Below are 24,422 nucleotides of genomic sequence, written 5' to 3'. Positions count from 1 at the left end.
TTAATTCTGTTCACTTCTCAAAATACAGCATTCCCCATCGTTTCTCTACGGCATCCATAGTGCTCTAGACAACGGCGCTGCCGGCCTGAGTGGCCGAGCGGTTCTAGGCGCTTCAGTCTGGAACCGCGCGACCGCAACGGTCGCAGGTTCGAATCCTGCCTCGGGCATGGATGTGTGTGATGTCCTTAGGTTAGTTAGGTTTAAGTAGTTCTAAGTTCTAGGGGACTAATGACCTCAGCTGTTAAGTCCCATAGTGCTCAGAGCCATTTGAACAACGGCGCTCAGATTGATACCGTGTATCTTAATTGCAGGAACGCATTTGAAACATCATACACTTCTGTTTAGTGAAAGAAATACGAGCTTACCGAGTATCGGAATAGATTCAAGATTTACTTGCAGATAGAACACCTCGCTCTTAACGGAACCAAATCGAGAGAAGTAAAGGTAATTTCCGGCGTACCCCAAGGAAGTGTGATAGGAACGTTACAGTTTATTATGTATATAAATGATCTAGTAGAAAGCTTCGGATGCTCTTTAGGACTGTTCCCAGGAGATGCGGTTGTCTATAAAAACGCAGCAACACTAGGAAACAGTACTGGTTTGCAGAACGATCTGCAGAGGTGTGATGAATGTTGCAGGTTCTGGCAGTTGACCATCAACATCAATGACTGCCAACGCATAGGAAAAGCAATCAATTAATAAACCACTACACCACTGTTGGCAAATTGCTGGAAACAGCATCTCCATAAAATATGTAGGAATAAGTAACCAGAGCGACCTTACGTGGAATGAAGACGTAAAACAAATAGTAGGAAAAGCAGCTGCCAGAATGAGATTCATAGGAACAACCTTAAGGAAATGTAACTAATCCACGAATGAAGTGACTTACAAGGCGCTTGTTCGACCGATTCTTGAGTAGCGTTCATCAACCTTGGAGCCATACCAGGTAGGATGAGAGGGAAGATTCAATGAACACCGAGCGAGGTGGCGCAGTGGTTAGCACACTGGACTCGCATTCGGGAGGACGACGGTTCAATCCCGTCTCCGGCCATCCTGATTTAGGTTTTCCGTGATTTCCCTAAATCGCTTGAGGCAAATGCCGGGATGGTTCCTTTGAAAGGGCACGGCCGATTTCCTTCCCCATCCTTCCCTCACCCGAGCTTGCGCTCCGTCTCTAATGACCTCGTTGTCGACGGGACGTTAAACACTAATCTCCTCCTCCTCCTCCAATGAACAGCGGCACGTTTCGTCTGGGGTTCTTTACTCGGCAAGGTGGCTTACAGTGATGCTCAACAAACTCCAATAGCAGACGTTACAAGAGAGGCGTTGTACATCACAGAGAGGTTTGTTATTGAAATTCTGAGAGAGTACTGTTTGCGAAGAGCCTGACAATCTGTTACTTCCTCCAACAAACATCTCGCGAAATGACCACAACGAGAAAATTCGAGAAATTACAGCTGATAGAGAGGTTTACCTAGATTAATTCTTCCTATGCGCCATTCACGAGCGGAATGGGGAAGGCGGGGATCAGTTAGTGATACCAGATGTACACTCCACCACACACTGTCAGGTGGCTTTTGCGGAGTATTGATGAAGATGTAAACCATATTAATTTTTTGTGAGGTGCTTTCCCTGCTGAAATTTTCTGCTGGGCTGGTGGAAACTTTTCCTAAACTGGCTGATTAGTTTTTTTCTTTATAGAAGCGAAGGGTCTAGAGGGTTACCGAAAGCGTAATCCTGGACTACTGACAGAGAGAGGCTGCGCAGTGGCTAATACGCGTGAACTGGAACGTATTCAAGATACAGCTTTGTATTTCTCTGAAGCTGTTTTCGTGAAATGGAACACAGGGTGATCACATTGTCAGACACTTTTTACGATATCCTGGAAGACTCTTAAGTAATCAGAGCTTTGTGAAATGCCTGGAAACTGGGACATATTGAACCTGCCAGTACCATCCGCCTCTTTTGACCCACGAAATCATTAACATGACAAAATACAATATGCGCCCTAATTGCATGAATCGTAAAAATAGTATTCCAACAGATGTTATTCTATAGCTTTTTGTTTAGGCTACCAGCTTAGACTCTCCTTAGAGTCGTCTTCAGGCACTGTAGCATGAACGACAAAATGCATCCAGTCGTACAAGTATATAACTGGGTACCAATATCTACGCTTGGTTTCAGTAGGAAACTTCACAGAATTGTGTGCTCTTCACACACGTAACAGTAACTAACAAATTTGTGAAGAGCACACATTGCTCGTGAAGCTTTCCGTATTTTATACTTGTGCGACCGGGTGCTTTTTGCCGTTCATACTACGGGGCCTGAAGAAAACCCTACTGTGTGGTCGAAACAGACTAAATAGAAAGCTATAAGAGCTGTTGGAATCGACCAGGTACTGTCGCACAGTCCATAATCGCAGGATGATATAAATGCGTGGTGTCTGTTCTTTCGCATCTGCCTAGTAAGGAGAAGTTGCCGGGTTCGAATCCCGTGGTACATTTTCATTCGTCGCCGCTGATTTTGCGTGATGCTCCGATTCAGCTAACAACGGCAGTCCCTTCCCTTCACCCTCCCTATGCAATTTACATCTAATTACATGAGTCATACTTACGTCATATTCGTTGGCTTTAACTCACAACCAGTCACTTTCACTATGGGCTACGCTGTAAGTGTATCATCACAATCTGCATTTCAAAAACTATGTTAGAAGAGCAAGTTAACTAAAACTATGATAGCTTGACATGATAGCAAGTGTAGATAAATCCGTGGCAATTGGATTATTAGTCTAATATGACATTTCTCTTTACAATGATAACCGGTTTATTGATATTCTGAACTTTCCAAGATTTTAGACACACATAGACCCCACGAAGCTGCGTTCGGTACTCTCAAACATTTTGAAGCGTGCGATACAAAATACGGAACACCACATGAAAGCAATGGACGCAGCTACAATGAGTCACTTCCGTAATGTACCGGAGGAATTTGAAGTTCGCGCGCTTCGCTTGGAGGAACTGCTTCATTAACAGGACTGTTTACGGATACACAGATTTTCTGAACTTTATGATGACATTTTGTAGAGACACAGTGCCATATACTCGCTGAAACAGTTACACCGCTAGAATGTTTACGCCTGCCAATGGGACCAGCTCGGCAGCGACGACAATCGTCAAACAAGCGAGTTGAAAGCGAGCGCTACGTGCTCCAGAGTCACGGAAAACGACGCTTGCTGGTGGAATCTTCGCATAAAGCAGCACGCTAAAGATAAAAGCTGACGAAAAGATGTTCGAGAAGTGAACTGCGAGATTATGTTCCATTCTAGTTTTAGCTTTATATACTGACCACGTTTTTACCTTAGTAAGTGTTTTAACACTGATTGTATCCCAGTATGCTTGCGGACACTGCTTTATAAATCCTCATAATTTAAGCACGATATTGACTTACGAAGGTTGCACACAGTACATGAAAATGTTCAATGGCTACTACGTGTATCGTATGCACGTTATTTATTATATGTTTGTTTCAGAATTGTTATGTTAGATCAAACTTATGCCCTACTGTATCTGTTTTAAGAGATCAAGATTTTCATAATTTGAAAGAAACTGGTAAGAGTAAAGACAAATGCAACAACAAGCTGCAATAAAAATATTAGAACTGCAATATTGTCAATTTTCTTTTCTGTTTGAACATGTATGACGTCACATGCGACATTATTACGTCACGGGCCCAAAGTCTTCCTATGTTGTCAGTAGGTTCAATCCACATTACGTCAGAGGTCGAAGTCTACGTACGCTGTAAGTAGGCTTAATCGATTCAATAGGTACTCGTCAAGGTTAAAAAGAAAGCGTAACGCATGTAAATAGATGAAAAGTTCCGATGTTTGTTGACTGAAAAATCTGTTATTAGCTACAGACTGGATTAGTGAAAGATACAGAGGAGACTAAAAAGCACGGCTGCATCTTTCGTTAACGTTTGTTCAGTCGGTGGAACAGAGCCAGACATCAAGCAGTATCTGCGTGAAGTCATCGGAATGTTTGTACGATAGTTCCGTATGCAATGAGTTTCGAGTTGTGTCCCAGTGGGCTTCGTATCATATTGCTGCTATATTCGTTTCCACTCTAAAGTGAAAAAGTGTTAAAAGACTTTTCTCCCTCTCCAGGAAGCCACCAATGGACAGAGGACTCTGCTGCTTCTAAAGTTTTATATGCTAATCTAAATTCACACTGCACTTCGACTAATTCGAATGAAGTTACTTAGTGGCTGGCGATCAGCGATTGGAGTGGTAGCGGCCATACGTCAGCCAATAACAGATTTTTCTCGGGCCCCACACGCTCGGAATGTTGCATTTTCTATAGGCACATGCGGAACATAACAGGGTGAGACGGGTTACTCGTGGTAGAGGGGGAAGTGCAAACACCCAGTAACTCATATCTATCGCATATCAACCTACAAACAGTTCCCCATTCCACTATTATATATGAGTCACAATGGTATTTTATTCGAGCTACACAAAGGTTCTCTAGGAGACTTGCTATCTTCTTGAGAGTTTCAGAGCGATCGTATCATCCTCATTAAATTTTACTGGTTTTTCTTGACACACTTAAAATGATTTTTGCAACGAAACCAAGTTGGGATTGTTATACATATTAAAATTCGATTAAGGATTTTTTTTTAAGGTACGCTATTTACGGAACGTTTACTCTACAGACACAAACAACAGAGGCATTCCACAAAATGGCCAAAAAACTTGTTTTATCATTTCTTGATCTAATACCGCAGGATACATGAGTTTATCAGTTTCATAGTTGTGCAACAGTTTGGTTGCGGTAAACTTAAGTTCCTTGCGTACAAGAACGACATAACGTTGCTAATGGAAGTTTATCCTTTAGTTATGTAGATTCAGCGACTGTGAGTCCTGTTTGGGAGCATCTGACCACGTCGCACGGCCTCATATTTGAAAGAATACTTTCAAAAGGTAACCATCAGGGTTCCATACGGTTGCTAATTTAAAACAGTTTTCTTCGCCATTTAGTATTTCTATTTTTAAGACCTTAGGCTTACTGCGTCGACAGCTGCCACACGGAGGAATAAAGGTGAGAAGTTACTCAACTTTGTCGCAAGAGCGTTCCTTAACTTGCAATGAGGCGCTGTTGTTTGAAGGTCATTAAGGAAGAATTTTTCATATTTGAGGTCTTAGAAGGAAAAGAAACTATCCCCTACTGAAGCAATTACTATTTCTCAACCATAATCTTCGCGATGGCTAAAAATTGAGAAATACTATCTCCATAACTTCTCCACACCTTGCTCTCACGACACTGTTAATGGGGTACAATCCCATTTGCCTACCCAAGGAGATAGTAGTCAGTGTTTTCCAATTGTGTCTTCTGTCTCAGTGCACACTTACCGAAACCAAGGTAACAGCATAGTGGATAAAAGTGTATAACGTAACAGCGTTTATTAGAGACTTCACATACGACACCGGAAAATTGAATACTATGACAGAAAAAAACGATACTGTCACTCTATACAGTTTGCCAGAAAACGCCACCCTGTTAATTTACGACTTGAATGTCACACATTAACCCTAGAATACTAAACGAGAGAGATTGTTACTTTGCTACTAAACCATCATAAATTTTACTCCTCCAAATTTATTCAAAGGTAGTCATAATGTATTGCTTATGCATTATTTAAATACTATTATTAGATCTCCAATGTTCTGTTGCATACCAAATTAAGCACAAAAGTCCAGTTTTTATATTCTGCTACAGTCATAAATTTTACGACGTTTTAGTAACATAGGTTTAAGAAATAAACGGGTACGTCTCACATGGTCAACAGCTGCCGAAATATATGTGGGTGGAAGAAACTGTTTGCCGAAAACGAATTTCCAGAATTAGATTTATATTTCTTGGGAATTACACTGTCGTATGGGTGGATTGGCTGCCAAGTGGAATATGTCCAAAACTCACGGACTAAATTAAGCTTGCTGCTCATAATTATATATTTCTCGAGTAATGTTGGGCATGGCAGTTACTTAAAAATTTATCCTTTCTACCATAGTATATATATATTTATGTTGTTGTTGTTAATGTTGTTGTTGTGGTCTTTAGTCCAAAGACTGGTTTGGTGCAGCTCTCCATGCTACTCTAAATTGTGCAACCCTCTTCATCTCCGAATAACTACTGTAACCAACATCCTTCTGAATTTGCTTACTGTATTCATAGACTGGTCTCCCTCTACGACTTTTACCCCCTCCCCCCACGCTTCCGCCCAGTACTAAATTGGTGATCTCTTGATGTCTCACAGTTTGTCTTACCAACGGATCCTTTCTTTTAGTCGGGTTGTATCACAGATTTCTCTTCTCCCCAATTCTATTCAGAACCTTCTCATTAGTTAAGTGATCGACCCATCTAATCTTCAGCACTCTTCTGTAGCACCACATTTCAAAAGCCTCTATTCCCTTCTTGTCTAAACTGCTTATCGCCTATAGTTCACTTCCATGTATAGCTGCACTCCATACTAATACTTTCAGAAAGGACTTCCTGACACCGAGCGAGGTGATGCAGTGGCTAGCACACTGGACTCGCATTCGGGAGGACGACGGTTCAATCCCGCGTCCGGCCATCCTGATTTATGTTTTCCGTGATTTCCCTACATCGCTCCAGGCAAATTCCGGGATGGTTCTTCTGAAAGGGCACGGCCGACTTCCTTCCCGTTCTTCCCTAATCCGATGAGACCGATGACCTCGCTGTTTGGTCTCTTCCCCCAAACAACCCAACCCCAACTTCCTGACAAATGTGTACTCGATGTTAACACATTCTCTTCTTCAGAAACGCTTTTCTTGCCAGTGCCAGTCTACATTTTATATCCTCTCTACTTCGACCATCACCCGTTATTTTGCTTCCAAAATAGAACTTACTACTTTGTCTCATTTCCTAATGGCCATTATTCCATTATCCTCGTTTGGGTTTTATTGACGTTCATTCTATATCCTCCTTTCAAGACACTGTCAATTCCGTTCAAATGCTTTTCCAAGTCCTTTGCTGTCTCTGACAGAATTACACTGTCATCGATAAACCTCAAAGTTTTTGAAACTTCCTAGCAGATTATAACTGTGTGCCGGACCGAGACTCGAACACGGGAAGTAGAGCACTTGCTCGCGAAAGGCAAAGGTCCCGAGTTCGAGTCTCGGTCCGACACACGATTTTAATCTGCCAGGAAGTTACATATCAGCGCACACACTTCCGCAGAGTAAAGATTCTCATTGTGGCCTCAAAGTTTTTATCTCTTCTCCCTGGACGTTAATTCCTACTCCAAATTTTTCTTTCGTTTCCTTTATTGCTTTCTTAATATACATAATGTATAACATCGGGGATAGGCTACAACCCAGTCTCACTCCCTTCTCAACCATTGCTTCCCTATCGTGCCCCTCGACACATAATTGCCATCTCGTTTCCGTACAAATTGTAAACAGCCTTCCGCTCCTTGTATCTTAGCCCGCCACCTTTAGTATTTGAAAGAGAGTATTTCAGTCAACATTGTCAGAAGCTTTCTTTAAGTTTACAAACGCTATAAATGGAGGTTTGACTTTCCTTAACCTATCTTCTATGAGAAATCTTAGGGTCAGTATTGCCTCGCGTCTTCCTACATTTCTAGGGAATCCAAACTGATCTTCCCCGAGTATCAGCCCATTTGGCAGCCAACCCGCACATATATTTGACTCATTTTAAACTCAAAAAGCAATTTCCACTTGAAATGAATAGTTCTGTATTTTTAAATGCGGGCAAATGAAATATATTTCCCCTAACAAAGAGAAAGAACCTCATAATATGCGATAACGAGGCTAGTGCTGAACTTCTGAAGTCGATCTCATGATTTAAATATATACCGCTACGGTCGCAGGTTCGAATCCTGCCTCGGGCATGGACGTGTGTGACGTCCTTAGGTTAGTTAGGTTTAAGTAGTTCTAAGTTCTAGGGGACTGATGACCTCAGAAGTACCACAGTGCTCAGAGCCATTTTTGATAATCCTAAGAAGGGAAAGGAAATAGGACGATCAAAACAAACTTATGATAGGAAAGGCGAGTGGAATATTTAAATTTGTAGCGGGATTTCTGAGAAAGTGCAGTGCATCTACGAAGGAAATGTTGAATGAGACGCTAGTCCTTATCAAGTAGGTATGACTAGAGACAACGAATACAGGATCGTAAAATATCGGCCCAATCCATATGAAGCTGTAACAGGTATCTTAGAGCATTTGCAAGAAAGTGGTTTAAAAGAATTCGAACAAGACTGCGCGAGAGTTTAGTTGTTACCATAGGATATCACGCATAGGGATAGTAGGAATAAGGCACAAAAGATTAGGATGAGTTCGAAGGAACGGAGAGAATTCCTTTTCCCTCTAACACTAAATCGCTAGTGACTTTAAGAATATATATGTAGAAGATGACAAGAAACCTCTTGTGAGGAAAAAGAAATATTTTACCACTACCTTATTTAGACTTTCATGCAGAGAGAAGCCACGTGCGAACAGTTTAAATATTCTATCCACAACTATAATTCCAGTAACTTTTGTTCAGGAAATGTGCTATCTTTTCGGTGTGTTCGTGACTGTGGCGGGTATGTGTTTATGATGTGAAGTAGACCCATTCAGATAGCCAGTACACAGTTTTTCGAAACAGAGTGAAGGATTGCGGAACTTTCGACCGCTTTTGCAGCTGCTGTTATCTCGCGTTAGCCGACCGTTATACTGTGTTTATTTTGTCAGTACGCGGCGCGCGAGATGCATTGCTTTCCAAGTTCCTAGGTGTGAGAGACCCTTCTCTGGTTAATTCCCCTCTTCGAGTCTGCGAAGGTCGTGCTCCAACATTCCAGGCAACCTGTCCTCGGAATGGCGTCATTCTGCGAAGACATCCGTCTGACAAGTGGGCAAGTATGCTGTTGAAGCAAATAACCCGCCGACAGTGACGTCAGCAAACACACGACCTTTTATTTGGCTAGAGACGTAAGAAACTGCAACTTCGCTGAACGAACGATCATAACTTCAGACTAGAACGAAATACGAAAGGCATGAGCGAGCCACCAGACCAGTATTCAGCAAGTGCCTCTCAGTTGCGAGACCGTAAAACTGCCGGTGGAAAAATCCTGCAGCTGCGCACTGTTCTATCAAGCACGTTGGGAAATCGAGTCTTCATCTTTCCATTTAAACATATAGTCCTCAACAATAAAGGCGTCATCGTCAGTCTGTATCATTTCTAACTGTTCCTTCGTGACTAATAAATACCAAGAACAAAATTGGTTGTTGGACATTTAAGGTGTCTGTCTGGACTCCAACTGAAAACTGTAATCACTTGAAAAGGAGCGGAACAATTCCTGGAGATATTTTGTCGCGACAGGTGCTGTGATTCAATAAAACAAATGAACACGTAGAAATTTTTGTCTATTGTTATATAATTATTTAATTAATTAACTTTATATAAAATTAATTATATTGTACTAATTAACGTTGTGATTGTAGTGACGAATGCGCATGTATGGTGCGGGAGGAAAAATGGCCTTTGAGCTGTCAAATTGTAATTTATCAATTTTTAGTTTTTCCGTCTTAAACTTTCTCCAAACAGAGAAAATTTTCCACCGGACGAGTTTCCCTACTATCGGTATTCATAAAGAATATTCGGTGATTATTCAAGAAATATGGGTACATAATACGTATGTTGTTGTCGTTGTGGTCTTCAGTCCAGAGATTGGTATGATGCAGCTCTCCATGCTACTCTGTCCCGTGCAAGCCTCTTCATCACCGATTAACTACTGCAACGTACATCCTTCTGAATCTGCTTTATGCATTCATCTCATTGTCTGCCTCCACGATTTTTACCCTTCACGCTTCCCTACAGTACTAAATTGATGATCTCTTGAGGCCTCCGAAGTGTCCTACCAACCGATCCCTTCCACTAGTCAAGTTGTGCCACAAATTCCTCTTCTCCAAAATTTTGTTCAGTGCCTCCTCATTAGCTACGTGATCTACCCATCTGATCTCCAGCATTCTTCTGTAGCACCACACTTCAAATGCTGTTATTCTCTTCTTGTCTAAACTGTTTATTGCCCACGTTTCACATCCATACACGGCCACACTCTATACTTTTAGAAATAACTTCCTGACACCTAAATCTATTCTCGACATTAACAAATTTGTCTTCTTGAGAAACGCCTCTTTCCATAGCCACTCTACGTTTTATATCCTCTCTACTTCGACCATCATCAGTTATTTTGCTCGCCAAATAGTAAAACTCCTTTACTACTTTAAGTGTCTGTTTCTAATCTAATTCCCCAGCATCACCTCATTTATTTCGACTGCATTCCATTCCCCTCGTTTTGCTTTTATTGATATTCGTCTCATATCCTCCACTCAAGACACTGTCCATCACGTTCAACTGTTCTTCCAGATCCTTTGCTGTCTCTGACAGAATTACAATGTCGTCAGCAAACTTCAGAGTTCTTATTACTTCTGCATGGACTTCAATTCCAACTCAACATTTTTCTTTTGTTTCCTTTCCTGCTTGATCAATATACAGATTGAATAACATCAGGAATAGGCTACAATCCTGTCTCACTTCCTACTCAACCACTGCTTCGTTTCCATGCCCCTTGACTCTTATGACTGAAATATGGTTTCTGTACAAATTGTAAATAGCCTTTCGGTCTCTGTATTTTACCCTTGCCACCTTCAGTATTTGAATGAGAGTATTCCAGTCAACATTGTCAAACGCTTTCTCTAAGTCTATAAATGCTAGAAAAGTATGATTGGCTTTCCTTAATCTATCATCTAAAATAAGTCGTAGGGTCATTATTGCCTCGCGTATTCCAACATTTCTCGGGAATCCAAACCGATCTTCCCTTCGTCTGTAAAGAATTCGTGCTAGTGTTTTGCAACCGTGACTTATCAAACTGATAGTTCCTTAATTTTCACACCTGTCAACACCTGCTTTCTTTGGGACTGGCATTATTATATTCATCTTGAAGTCTGACGGTACTTACCCTGTTTCATACATCTTGCTCACCATATGGAAGAATTTTTTCATGGCTGGCTCACTCAAGGCTATCAGTAGCTCTAATGGAATGTTGTCTACTCTCGGGGCCTTGTTTCGACTTAGGTCTTTCAGTGCTCTGTCAAATTCTTCGAGCAATATCATATCTGCCATTTCATCTTCATCTACGTCCTTTTCCATTTCCATAATATTGCCCTCAAGTATCTCGCTCTTGTACAGACCGTCTTTATAATACGTGTTCAAATGGCTCTGAGCACTATGTGACTCAACTGCTGAGGTCATTAGTCCCCTAGAACTTAGAACTAGTTAAACCTAACTAACCTAAGGACATCACACACATCCATGCCCGAGGCAGGATTCGAACCTGCGACCGTAGCGGTCTCGCGGTTCCAGACTGCAGCGCCAGAACCGCGCGGCCACTTTGGCCGGCTATAATACGTGTACGAAGTTTCGTATTTACAGATTAAAAACATTATATCCTTACAAAATTGGCGTATTATATTTTCAGTGATCTGCTTACTGCTTACATGTTCTGTAAGCCACTGCATTTTCCTTCGTTGTTAGCAGAGATTAAGGTCAAAACAACACAGGTTGAACATTCACTTTCGTCAGTCTTTCGCCTGTTTGAAACCACTTTTTCTTAGGCTGTATTGGTGTTTTTTTCCACTGCAGCCGCCCGCGGTGGTCTAGCGGGTCTAGGCGCTCAGTCCGGAACCGCGGGATTGCTACGGTCGCAGGTTCGAATCCTGCCTCGGGCATGGATGTGTGTGATGTCCTTAGGTTAGTTAGGTTTAAGCAGTTCTAAGTTCTAGGGGACTGATGGCCACAGATGTTAAGTCCCATAGTGCTCAGAGCCATTTGAACCATTTTTTCCACTGCACCTCACTTTTGTAAAAATTGCACAGAACAAAGAATATCGTAGTGTCTCTTTGGTCAGTACTCACTACAGCGTTTATGTTTACTCATTGTTTTGCGTATAAGTTGTGAGTGCTCCGAGTGCATTTTTTGTCCCGTAGTCGGGTGTGTGAGCACGTGTGCTGAGTGATCACCATAGGGCGAAATATTCGTTCTGCTGGCAGCATTAGTGAACACATCTGAAAGATGTATTTTATATCTTCAATCACACAACCAAATAAAATTGTAATAAAAAAATGCAACACCTTTAGAGAAATTTGATATGTAAAACAAGTTAATGTACTTTTGTCGTATTTCATGCGCATATAACTTTTTGTTCCTTATTAAACCTATCATAAAGATAATTATGTAGACACAGTGGTGGAGACCATGTACTTACATATGCAATAGCCACCATCGTTATTATAGTTTACATCCCTTTTCGATATATTAAAAGGGAATTAAATAATCAAACTTCGAATAGCTCCAACATTACTGCTAAGTATACAATGTACATTGAAATATCCAAGAGCGTACCGGGGAACTGAGTTATAGGGGTGGGGGAGGGAGGAGATCTCTTATTAATTTTGCCATGAGTAACGAAACAAGTTTCATATTTCAAGACCAATAGTTCTGGGCACACTTACAATTAGAGTTCATCACAAGTTCCTTCTTTCTTCAAACAAATACAGAGCTAATATGTCTGCTTGTGTACCAGAGCAGGATGCAAGCTCGCTTTATAAAAATAATTTTTTCTATGTCTTCCCTCTCTCCAAACCCCCCCACCCCACACTGAAAGTACATCTATGAATATGAATATACCTCTAGCGGAACTAATAGCTGACCGACTTTCTTAGACTGCATGACGTGCAACAATATTGATATAAATTTTTACTTTTAGAATTTGTGTGTTAATTGTCTGGTTCACAGAATTACAAAAGATTGTGAGAGGCTTCTGGTATGAATAGCGATTTTTCTGCAGATCTCTAGCAATACAGAGAACATAGTTAGAACTGAAAGGTGGCACTGTGACGCATGGAAATCATGCACGCCATACTCTGGACATTAATGCTACCAAATGTGGTACTCGTACGGTAATTAGTTTCCATGTTATAGTGTGTTAAATAGGAAAAGTTTAATTATAACAGTCCGGTATTTAGAAGCAGTTGCGGGAAACACCACTGTACGAATTTGCCGGGACTCACTGTATAGTCTGTTCATAAACAAATAGAAAAATCCAGCACGAGACTGGAGAAGCCTTTGGAAAAACACACACACAAGAGGATCTTAACGAATAACGTGAGGCCGACTTGTTATGGAGCAGTAAATGAAACCCCTGTCAAGGACGCACGGCCTTTCAACGTCAAACAACGGAGCAGTCTTTATTGTGAGCAACGTAGCACGACAGCCTTCTTCGCTCACGTCTTTGCCTGCAAAGACGAAGTATCTAAGTCGACACATAAGAAACTTGCAGCCTTGCACAGAAATGCACCGAGCACCACCGAGGTCACAGGTATGTTACGAGCCGACTGGCTTTTGTATTCCAAGCCAAAGTAAAATTACTACACTTGGCTCGGTGCACTTCATTCCTGACACAGGGTTACCACTAACGACCGTACTATAAAACAATTCGTTACACATTGCACATCAAAAGTTCAAGTCGTGCAGCGTAGGCTACATGAAGCTTTTCATAGTGGACTCCATGACATAATTTATGCGTAGTGGTGCAGTGTGCATCATGATCTACTTGCAACACAGACTTGGGCATAAGATATGACAAGTGAAAAACTTTTCTTCCGAAGTTGGAAAAGAAGAGGTATACTCAAGCACTTAAACGTAACTTTAATTTTGTGCTAGCACCCTGATGAGGATTTTATGCTAAGAACAGTGAGATTTTTTGTGAAAGTTTGCCCGTTACTGTAGTTATAATTATTTTACTTACTTTTGCGAAGTAACTCTTCCACAGCTACAAGATTTATTTGGCCGCTACGAGTTTCGAGGCCGAAGCCAGATTACGAAGCGCTCATGCTCAATGAATCCAGACGAGATGTCATCGTATTGCGTGACACAAGCACATGAGTCAGAGAGCTTCTACCATGCCGCTCTTCTCAGGCGAACGGTCAGACAAATTCTTCCACGGTTGGCCTACAAGGAGACACATGGGTCGATGTGATCTGAACCATGTGTGTGCCAGATAACACGACCACAACATGTCTAACTTAACTAGCACGAGTGCTTGATAATGTTGCTTCGTCCTTGAAGCTAGTAGTGAAGAAGTGAATAGTTATCAGCTATAGACACGCAATATATTCGCTCTGAAAAATTGAAATCAGTCATCGTCATCCGTAGTCTCACACACCTGACCACTCGCAGTGCACTTGCTGACGTGTCAAGATGAGCTCGGACGAAAGGAGTAGGGCATTACTGGTAAAGCTCTATTATCAAAACTATAGTAATGCTGCAGCTGAACTTCGAGAATATCACCGGCTAGAAGGATTACGGAGGGTTACTCTTTCTTCGCCTGCTGTGCGGAGCATGATGAAAAAGTTCGAGTCAGCTGGAGAAGTGGGCGTCGCTCAGGGAAGAGGCCGCATGACCGGTTGCACCACAGTTGGTTGATGAAGTCGCTGCTGCTATGGCAGAGAACGCTGTTCCCAATTCCCGATTATCAGGCAGTTCGCGTGCAGCGTCACAACAGTTGAACATCCCGTTATCCACTGTACGGAAGGTGCTTCGAACCATTCTCGTACAGCAGCTTGCACCACAGGACGCACAACGACGTGTTGACTTCGCTCTCCACTTTCTCGCAAGGATTGAAGTTTAAGAGGCCTGGCTCTGGACCATCCTATGGACAGACGGGGCTCATTTTTCTCTCACGGGTGAGGTGAAGACACGAACTGTCGAATGTGGGATCTTCACCTTCAGTCACTGTGCAAGTTCCTCTGTACGGTGAACATGTCACCGTATGGGGTGGCTTAGTGGCTACGTTCATCATTGGCCCAGTCTTTTTTGAAAAGGTTGGCGTTCAAGGATCAAAGACGTGATGTGGGACTGGCCAGCATTACTGCGATATCCTTCGTCAACATGTCATACCTGCCCTACAGGAGAGAGAAGCATTGAACTCAACAGTTTTCATACAAAATGGGGGCCACTGCACATCGCTCGTGAAGTTCACCCGCTTCTCCGAAACATATTTGGAAACAATCGAATCGAATCGTTCCCAAATGCTTGGCCAGCACGATCACCTGTTCCCACTCCCTGTGATTTCTGGTTGTGGGGCTACCTGAAGGGCAGGGTTTACCAGGGGGACATTCACACCTGTGCTGACCTGAAGCGTAGCATATCGAAAGAGGTAGCCAGCATACCTACGATCATGCTTCGTTCTGCTGTGCATAATGGAATCCTGCGTTTTCCTACTCTCCTGGACACTATGGGTGCCATATTTAGCCCTTTTTGTTGCAGTAATGGTTCCGATACGTAATGGTATGATGTACCGTAGCAGCACATTAAAAGTGTTTTAATTGAATTGATTCTGCATTATCTCTCTTTCCCATGTCCTTGGCATTAGTGCTGTCACGTTTGGCACTCGTATGGTAATTAGTTTCCATGTCATAACGTGTTAAGTAGGGAATGTTTAATTATGACCACCCGGTAATATTGCCCAAAGTATTTTATTAGACAATGGGGACGCCGCAGCAATAGGATTTTTGCAATTTTTTATATTTGCGGTACGTGAAGTTTAGAGGTCAAATATTAATCCTTAGAAAAAATTCGATGCAACTCCTATAAATTCTCGAGAAAATGGACTTAAATTTTCCAACTGTGGTTAATATGCCAAAGCGAAGTCTGCTATTCTCGACAGGCAGTGTGGCTGTGTGAAACAATGCTCGCCTGCGACACAGATATATTAGGTTCGGTTCCCGGCTGACGCAAATTTTTAAGCGGAGGTTTATGGTACACTAGCATTTCCATGAAGTTTAAAATACATAAATATGGAAAAAATCAGTAGCGCTCGAGACTGGTAATGACTGGTTCGAATCTCGTTTCGGTCATTACTTATTCGTTGTTTTTTTTTTTACGTTCAATTCGAATACCTACGTCACTTACATACAAAATTCATCACGTGCATGCTAATTAACACACCTCTAATTATTATTTGTATGGAATATGCACGTCTCCTTATTTTTACTTGCATATCAAATCAAAAAGCTTTTTTCATTGCAAATATAATTCTCAGTTAATGATCCTTTGTAAACGACTGTTTAAATAAAAATCCATTACAAATTACAATACCTTCCATCCTGATGTACTTTGGACTTCGTGGAAATGTTCATGGAACATACACCTTTCTTTAAATGTTTTTTGGGACTGGGAATCGAACCCGAACCACAGAGCCACACGACCTCTGAAGAAAAGTTGACTTTGCTTTGGCGCATTAAAAACGGTCTGAAAAGTTCAAATTTTCTCGGGAATTTTTGAGTGTTGCATCGAGTGCTTCTGCTGACGTACTTGAGATCTGAACTTCTCGTTCCATAGATGTAAAAAAAAATACAAAAAAACTGATTGCCATGTGAACTCCTTGTGAGTGATGGTGGCTATTGCGGGGAAAACACAGAAAGTGCCATAGTCCGATTTCCCAGAAACTTCGCTTGGTGGAAGAGGAATCAAAATAAGCGAACACGTCTCAACTTATCCATAGATACTCTACCGTTTCTGAGAAATCGACGGTCAAAGCTTTCCAAGTAATTTAAATGCTTTTAAGCTCGCGAAAATCTCAGCCGAAATGGTGGCACATTGACTAGCGTCACGATCTCTCACTTTCTCTCCCCCCCCCCCCCCCCCCGACCCTCCCTGTTCGAAATTCGATTATTGTTCCCATGTCTACATCTACATCTACATTTATGCTCCGCAAGCCACCCAACGGTGTGTGGCGGAGGGCACTTTACGTGCCACTGTCATTACCTCCCTTTCCTGTTCCAGTCGCGTATGGTTCGCGGGAAGAACGACTGTCTGAAAGCCTCCGTGCGCGCTCTAATCTCTCTAATTTTACATTCGTGATCTCCTCGAGAGGTATAAGTAGGGGGAAGCAATATATTCGATACCTCATCCAGAAACGCACCCTCTCGATACCTGGCGAGCAAGCTACACCGCGATGCAGAGCGCCTCTCTTGCAGGTTCTGCCACTTGAGTTTGCTAAACATCTCCGTAACGCTATCACGGTTACCAAATAACCCTGTGACGAAACGCGCCGCTCTTCTTTGGATCTTCTCTATCTCCTCCGTCAAACCGATCTCGTACGGATCCCACACTGATGAGCAATACTCAAGTATAGGTCGAACGAGTGTTTTGTAAGCCACCTCCTTTGTTGATGGACTACATTTTCTAAGCACTCTCCCAATGAATCTCAACCTGGTACCCGCCTTACCAACAATTAATTTTATATGATCATTCCACTTCAAATCGTTCCGCACGCATACTCCCAGATATTTTTCGGAAGTAACTGCTACCAGTGTTTGTTCCGCTATCATATAATCATACAATTAAGGATCCTTCTTTCTATGTATTCGCAATATATTACATTTGTCTATGTTAAGGGACAGTTGCCACTCCCTGCACCAAGTGCCTATCCGCTGCAGATCTTCCTGCATTTCGCTACAATTTTCTAATGCTGCAACTTCTCTGTATACTACAGCATCATCCGCGAAAAGCTGCATGGAACTTCCGACACTATCTACTAGGTCATTTATATATATATATTGGGAAAAGCAATGGTCCCTTAACACTCCCCTGTGGCACGCCAGAGGTTACTTTAACGTCTGTAGACGTCTCTCCATTGATAACAACATGCTGTGTTCTGTTTGCTAAAAACTCTTCAATCCAGCCACACAGCTGGTCTGTTATTCCGTAGGCTCTTACTTTGTTTATCAGGCGACAGTGCGGAACTGTATCGAACGCCTTCCGGAAGTCAAGAAAAATACCATCTACCTTGGAGCCTGTATCTAATATTTTCTGGGTCTCATGAACAAATAAAGCGAGTTGGGTCTCACACGATCGCTGTTTCCGGGATCCATGTTGATTCCTACATAGTAGATTCCGGGTTTCCAAAAACGACATGATACTCGAGCAAAAAACATGTTCTAAAATTCTACAACACATCGACGTCAGAGATATAGGTCTATAGTTTTGCGCATCTGCTCGACGACCCTTCTTGAAGACTGGGACTACCTGTGCTCTTTTCCAATCATTTGGAACCCTCCGCTCCTCTAGAGACTTGCGGTACACGGCTGTTAGAAGGGGGGCAAGTTCTTTCGCGTACTCTGTGTAGAATCGAATTGGTATCCCGTCAGGTCCAGTGGACTTTCCTCTATTGAGTGATTCCAGTTGCTTTTCTATTCCTTGGACACTTATTTCGATGTCAGCCATTTTTTCGTTTGTGCAAGGATTTAGAGAAGGAACTGCAGTGCGGTCTTCCTCTGTGAAGCAGCTTTGGAAAAAGGTGTTTAGTATTTCAGCTTTACGCGTGTCATCCTCTGTTTCAATGCCATCATCATCCCGGAGTGTCTGGATATGCTGTTTCGAGCCACTTACTGATTTAACGTAAGACCAGAACTTCCTAGGATTTTCTGTCAAGTCGGTACATAGAATTTTACTTTCGAATTCACTGAACGCTTCACGCATAGCCCTCTTTACGCTAACTTTGACATCGTTTAGCTTCTGTTTGTCTGAGAGGTTTTGGCTGCGTTTAAACTTTGAGTGAAGCTCTCTTTGCTTTCGCAGCAGTTTCCTAACTTTGTTGTTGTACCACGGTGGGTTTTTCCCGTCCCTCACAGTTTTACTCGGCACGTACCTGTCTAAAACGCATTTTACGATTGCCTTGTACTTTTTCCATAAATACTCAACATTGTCAGTGTCGGAACAGAAATTTTCGTTTTGATCTGTTAGGTAGTCTGAAATCTGCCTTCTATTACTCTTGCTAAACAGATAAACTTTCCTCCCTTTTTTTATATTCCTATTAACTTCCATATTCAGGGATGCTGCAACGGCCTTATGATCACTGATTCCCTGTTCTGCACTTAAAGAGTCGAAAAGTTCGGGTCTGTTTGTTATCAGTAGGTCGAAGATGTTATCTCCACGAGTCGGTTCTCTGTTTAATTGCTCGAGGTAATTTTCGAATAGTGCACTCAGTATAATGTCACTCGATGCTCTGTCACTACCACCCGTCCTAAACATCTGAGTGTCCCAGTCTATATTTGGCAAATTGAAATCTCCACCTAAGACTATAACATGCTGAGAAAATTTATGTAAAATGTATTCCAAATTTTCTCTCAGTTGTTCTGCCACTAATGCTGCTGAGTCGGGAGGTCGGTAAAAGGAGCCAATTATTAACCTAGCTCGGTTGTTGAGTGTAACCTCCACCCATAATAAGCTACTGCGCAAGTGTTTGTTATCAAGTTAGGAAATGCAAGGGCGTTATATTAATTGCAAAATTACAACTAGGTTTCACAATAAGTGTCATACATGTATTAAATTAATGTGTGTGCATGTTTTTTTCACGGTTAAAATTCTAATATTCTTATATTTTATTATTACTTTAATTCTACAGAATTATTTGGTGCATGTCCTTGGATCATACCGATCGTAGAAACATTCGAAACACACAAATTCCGAAAACCAGGAGCGTCGCGAGAAGGCAGGTTTGCCATAGTGACTATTCTTTTTATCATTCTCACTTGGAAAAGAAACGTCATTAACATTGCTAAAGATTTGAAACATTGAGAATTTCACAGGAAAACCACGCATAACGTATCGCTTTACCGAAAACTGGGCTTGCAGTTCATTATGAATCAAGATACACTACAAGAATTTCACCGAAAACAATTTCAAATAATTTTCTCATTCATTTATTGCTGCTTTCTTTAAATTCATTCACCATACATATAATTATTAGAACGTTAAGGTCAACGTTATTTTAATATACAGTGGAAAAAATTACTGTGGTTAGTATCGAGCGAGGTGGCGCAGTGGTTAGACACTGGACTCTCATTCGGAAGGACGACGGTTCAATCCCGCGTCCGCCCATCCTGATTTAGGTTTTCCGTGATTTCCCTAAATCACTCCAGGCAAATGCCGGGATGGTTCCTCTGAAAGGGCACGGCCGACTTCCTTCCCCATCCTTCCCTAATCCGATGAGACCGATGACCACGCTGTCTGGTCTCCTTCCCCAAACCAACCAACCAATTAGTGTGGTTATCTACTATGGACATTGGTAAACAAACGAAAAAGGCCACGACGCCAGTCACTGTCCCACTGCTACAGCTCAACTATTTATTCACTAAATGCACAGAGTACTTCGAAAACTTTGACCGTCTTTTTCTCATAAACGGTCGAGTATCTACAGATAAGCCGAGGCACTTATTCGCTAATTTTGACTCCATCTGCTATTCAGCAAATTTTCTTGGAAATCAAGTTATGGCACTTACCGTGTCCTCCTCCTTACCTGTCCAGAGGACTTACAGTCAGTGGTTTCCGTTCTTGAAAAAGTCTTTTGATGACTTTTATGATCAGTGTGCTTAGCTGCTGGCGTTTCTAAGCAAGCCTCTGCAACCTCTTCATTTTTGTCTGTTTTAGCAGATTTCTTCTAATACAACCGACAACACCGTCAAGAATGTGACCTCTGAACAGTACGTTCTAAGTGTGAAACTATTGCAAAACGAAGCACTGACAAGTATCATGAATAGTTTCAACTCACGTATAGGTAAACAGAGTTTCCGAACCGACTATCTATAAGTCTTTCTTCCTTATTTTGATACAAGGAATCCAGTCTGCCCATTGGCCCGCCTGGGTAGCCGTCCGTGTTAAACCGGCGCTTCCGGGACGGGCAAGTGCGTCAGTCCCAGGCTGAATCCACCCGAAGGTCGGTAAGCTGGCCAGTCTGAATATCGTTTTTAGGCGGTTTTCCACATCTCAGTAGGTGAATATCGGCTAGGATCCTAGTCCCGCATCAGTTACACGAATCGGAAACATTCAGGAAACTGTTGCTCATTTCCACATGAATAACACCGCAAGCAGGCAAGTGGGATACACACTTTCCACTCCGGGAATATACTCCACCCCTTAAAACAAAACATAAAAAATCCGTTAATAACCACACCGATCTTGCTCCGATTCGGCACAAAAGCACAGGAAAAAGAAGAAGAATCCAGTCTGCCCACTGGTATACCGTAGTTGTATGTATGCAGATGAGCAGTTAGTGTATAATTAATCAACACACTAAGAAGAACAGAGCAGCTGGTGGTCAGTACCTGAAAGAGTTTGCTATCACGGAGTCACCAAGCCCATTTCACAGGCAAGCAGTTCCGGTCAAGCGATCGTCTACATCAAGCTGAACTAAGGTTCCTTGGCGTCAAATACATAATTGTTTTCGCTCTTCAAAAAAATGGCTCTGAGCACTATGGGACTCAACATCTGTGGTCATAAGTCCCCTAGAACTTAGAACTACTTAAACCTAACTAACCTAAGGACATCACACACATCCATGCCCGAGGCAGGATTCGAACCTGCGACCGTAGCAGTCACGCGGTTCCAGACTGAAGCGCCTTTAACCGCACGGCCACACCGGCCGGCTTTTCGCTCTTCATCTGTCACACGTACATACATCTTTTATACATGTTTCATCAGTTATCACTGTGTGACTTGAAGGCGATCGCCTGGCTGGAAAGGTTTGCCTGTGGATAAATACTTCATCAGCTTTAGTAGTTTACTAAAAGTCGGTTAGATATACGCTTTCGTGAAGTATCGAAGACTTGAAATGAAAATGACGAAACAAAATTGGATATTTTCGTCTCTTTCTTTCTGTAAAACACTCCGTGTGCCAAGGCTACTAACTTGAGATATGTTGTAAGCACCAGAGACGCCTCCATTCACTTCAAAATACCTTCACTGGGTTCAACAGTGAGTACGTTCATCTGTTTGTGACATGAGGAACGCTGAATGTGTCGATCCCGCCTGGCCGCGGTGATACGGACACCTGTTTCGCTCTCCTTCAAGTAACAACACACAGTACTTTCGACTTAATTTCAGTTATTTTCGGCTTCAAGGTTTTGTGTGCAGTTCTTGATGAAGGAAGGGTAAGATTAGAAACTTAGAGAAGAATACTGAACTAAAAATTCGAGAAAATTTGTACGTAGCAACCAATTGGGCAGCTGTTGCTCAGAAGGAAACAACACAACAAGATGTAAGCGTATAACTAAAAAAATGGTTCAAATGGCTCTGAGCACTATGGGACTCAAATTCTGAGGTCATTAGTCCCCCAGAACTTAGAACTAGTTAAACCTAACTAACCTAAGGACATCACAAACATTCATGTCCGAGGCAGGATTCGAACCTGCGACCGTAGCGGTCTTGCGGTTCCAGACTGCAGCGCCTTTAACCGCACGGCCACTTCGGCCGGCTCAGTCCCCTCGAACCTAGAACTACGTAAACCTAACTAACCTAAGGACATCACACACATCCATGCCCGAGGTAGGATTAAGCGTATAATTCATTAGAATTTAACTGCGTACTGTGTAGTATAATGAAAGAAAACTAAATATCGTAATTTTGGGGTTCAAACTGCGTGTATCGTGCCTAGCCTTCCATCAAATTAAGTGCTGAAAAAAGAGAACGATCTATCACCTATGCTTGACTTTATTTAAGTGAAATAGAGGGAAATTAGTTGTCAACACTGTATAATTTAATTCTGCTCAAAAATAAATGAGGTGATGCTGTGCACATTCATTGATTCCTGGTTAATGAAGCATAGGACTTGCATGTTTACCTAAATTTTCATTTTTACGTATTTTTTAATTCCAAACATATTATACTTTCGCAACATTTTTCTGTTAGGCGTTACAAATGGTGCGAAACTATCACAACTGTCATTCCATCGAATAAAACGATTCGTGCTGTGAATCCATCACGGGTTTTCCTTGTTTTCTTACATTTTGACATTTCGCACTTTCACAGAGTTTCACAAATCCAGTCTGCAATTGTCGGCATCAGCGGGTTGCAAGCGTCGATGAACAACCCGGTGAAGACTGCATGCGGGCGACTAACCTCATGAGTAGCGGCGTCTCAGAGTCTCTGCAAGCAGCAGTAGCGTGGCGTACGCTCGAGTCGGCTCGGCTCGCAGTTGCACCTGTCTCGTCTGTGGAGCGTCGTCCAACTGGCGGTGCTGGCGACAGCCGCGGCACTCTCTCTCGCTGCCGTGACGTCACGAGCCACGTAGTGGGAGGCTCCGGCGATGCTTGCCGGCCGCCTTGTTTGTAAATAAATGGCAGACGAAGCCGCCCGTCTACCTGCGTCGCGCTCACGGGGTCAAGGCGCCCGCTAAATGCAAGTTATCCAGCCGAGTCGGGGCCTGGCGTACCAGGGGACGGTCGCTCAGTCGGCCTCGTCTGCACTGCGGAAGGCCGCTGACGCGAGGCCGTGCCAGCAAACCACGAAATGAGCAACCCCTCGCTGCTTCGAAGGAATTTCGGGGATTGCGAGTGGCGAAACTTGGGCTTCGCCAGGCGTTATCGAATGTTCAAATAGTTCACGGGAATGCAGCAGGGTGACATCTTCCACAACCGTCGATGTTTCGACAGGTGAGCACCACGTCATTTTCAAGGCACAAGTCAAACGAGAGATCGCCGTAACTTAAGGTCGCGAACAAGAATAAAAAAATGCTTCACTCAGCCGTTGTTATTAACATTTCACTGTCGATATCGTCAGACGTTGGTCATTTTCGGTTGTGTGGTGGGGCTATGTGTTGAAACGTCTCTGTTAGATTCGTTTCGTATGCTGTCACGCACACATATTAGTAATTTGGTTTTTTACTTCGTGTTTGTCCCCATTCAGTGGCACACGATTACATTAAAATATCAATTTTTCCAGTAAGTATCTGATCCTATGTACGTTACCTACATTTTGTGTTCCCAGATTTCCTTTCTGTGTTTATCATCTGTATGAATGAGTGAGTATGTATGTTGAATCTGTCTCATGTATAGTTGCAGTACAGCATCTGGCTGCCTGCTGTGGTAGCCGCAGTGTAGCCAACGTAACTTTATCAATCGAGGCAAAGAGATTTGTACCCTTTCGGTAGTGATTCGACTGTGGTTAAGTTGGTGGCGTAAAGGACCTCTCTGACCTCTTCTCGCTACCTGCAGGAAGTTCGTTGCAGGGAGAGCATGCTCTCGGTACTTGGGGCTGCTTCTTTGGTGAGTGAAGACTGTATTCTCAAGAGCGACTTGCCGCTGGTGAGTGTGTTAATGTGCAATGGTTTGTAGCTACTCCAACTATTGTACACGTTTGATCTGCTAGTTCATTCTCAAATTCTGTAGTCGAATTCTTACACTTTTCAGAATATATTTTTCTGTATGTAGTAAGTTTTTCCGGTCATCGCTTTGTGCAACCAAAACACGTGGTGCAGGAAGTTCCCACAGGATTAAAATTCAGT

General features: G+C 42.5%; 1 protein-coding gene across 1 annotated transcript in view; it reads right to left on the bottom strand.

Moving 5' to 3' along the window:
• The window catches only part of LOC124775891 (facilitated trehalose transporter Tret1-like), a 349,558-nt gene extending 326,425 nt beyond the window's left edge, over positions 1 to 23,133 (bottom strand). Inside the window, exon 1 of the mRNA XM_047250726.1 lies at positions 23,039 to 23,133. Coding sequence (XP_047106682.1) covers positions 23,039 to 23,043 — 5 coding nt within the window. The 5' untranslated portion in view covers positions 23,044 to 23,133. The remainder of the gene's footprint in view (positions 1 to 23,038) is intronic.
• Between the last annotated feature and the right edge of the window lie 1,289 nt (positions 23,134 to 24,422).

This window comes from Schistocerca piceifrons, chromosome 2 (assembly GCF_021461385.2).
Source record: "Schistocerca piceifrons isolate TAMUIC-IGC-003096 chromosome 2, iqSchPice1.1, whole genome shotgun sequence".
NCBI lineage: Eukaryota > Metazoa > Arthropoda > Insecta > Orthoptera > Acrididae > Schistocerca > Schistocerca piceifrons.
This window is presented reverse-complemented; position numbering and strand designations above follow the sequence as displayed.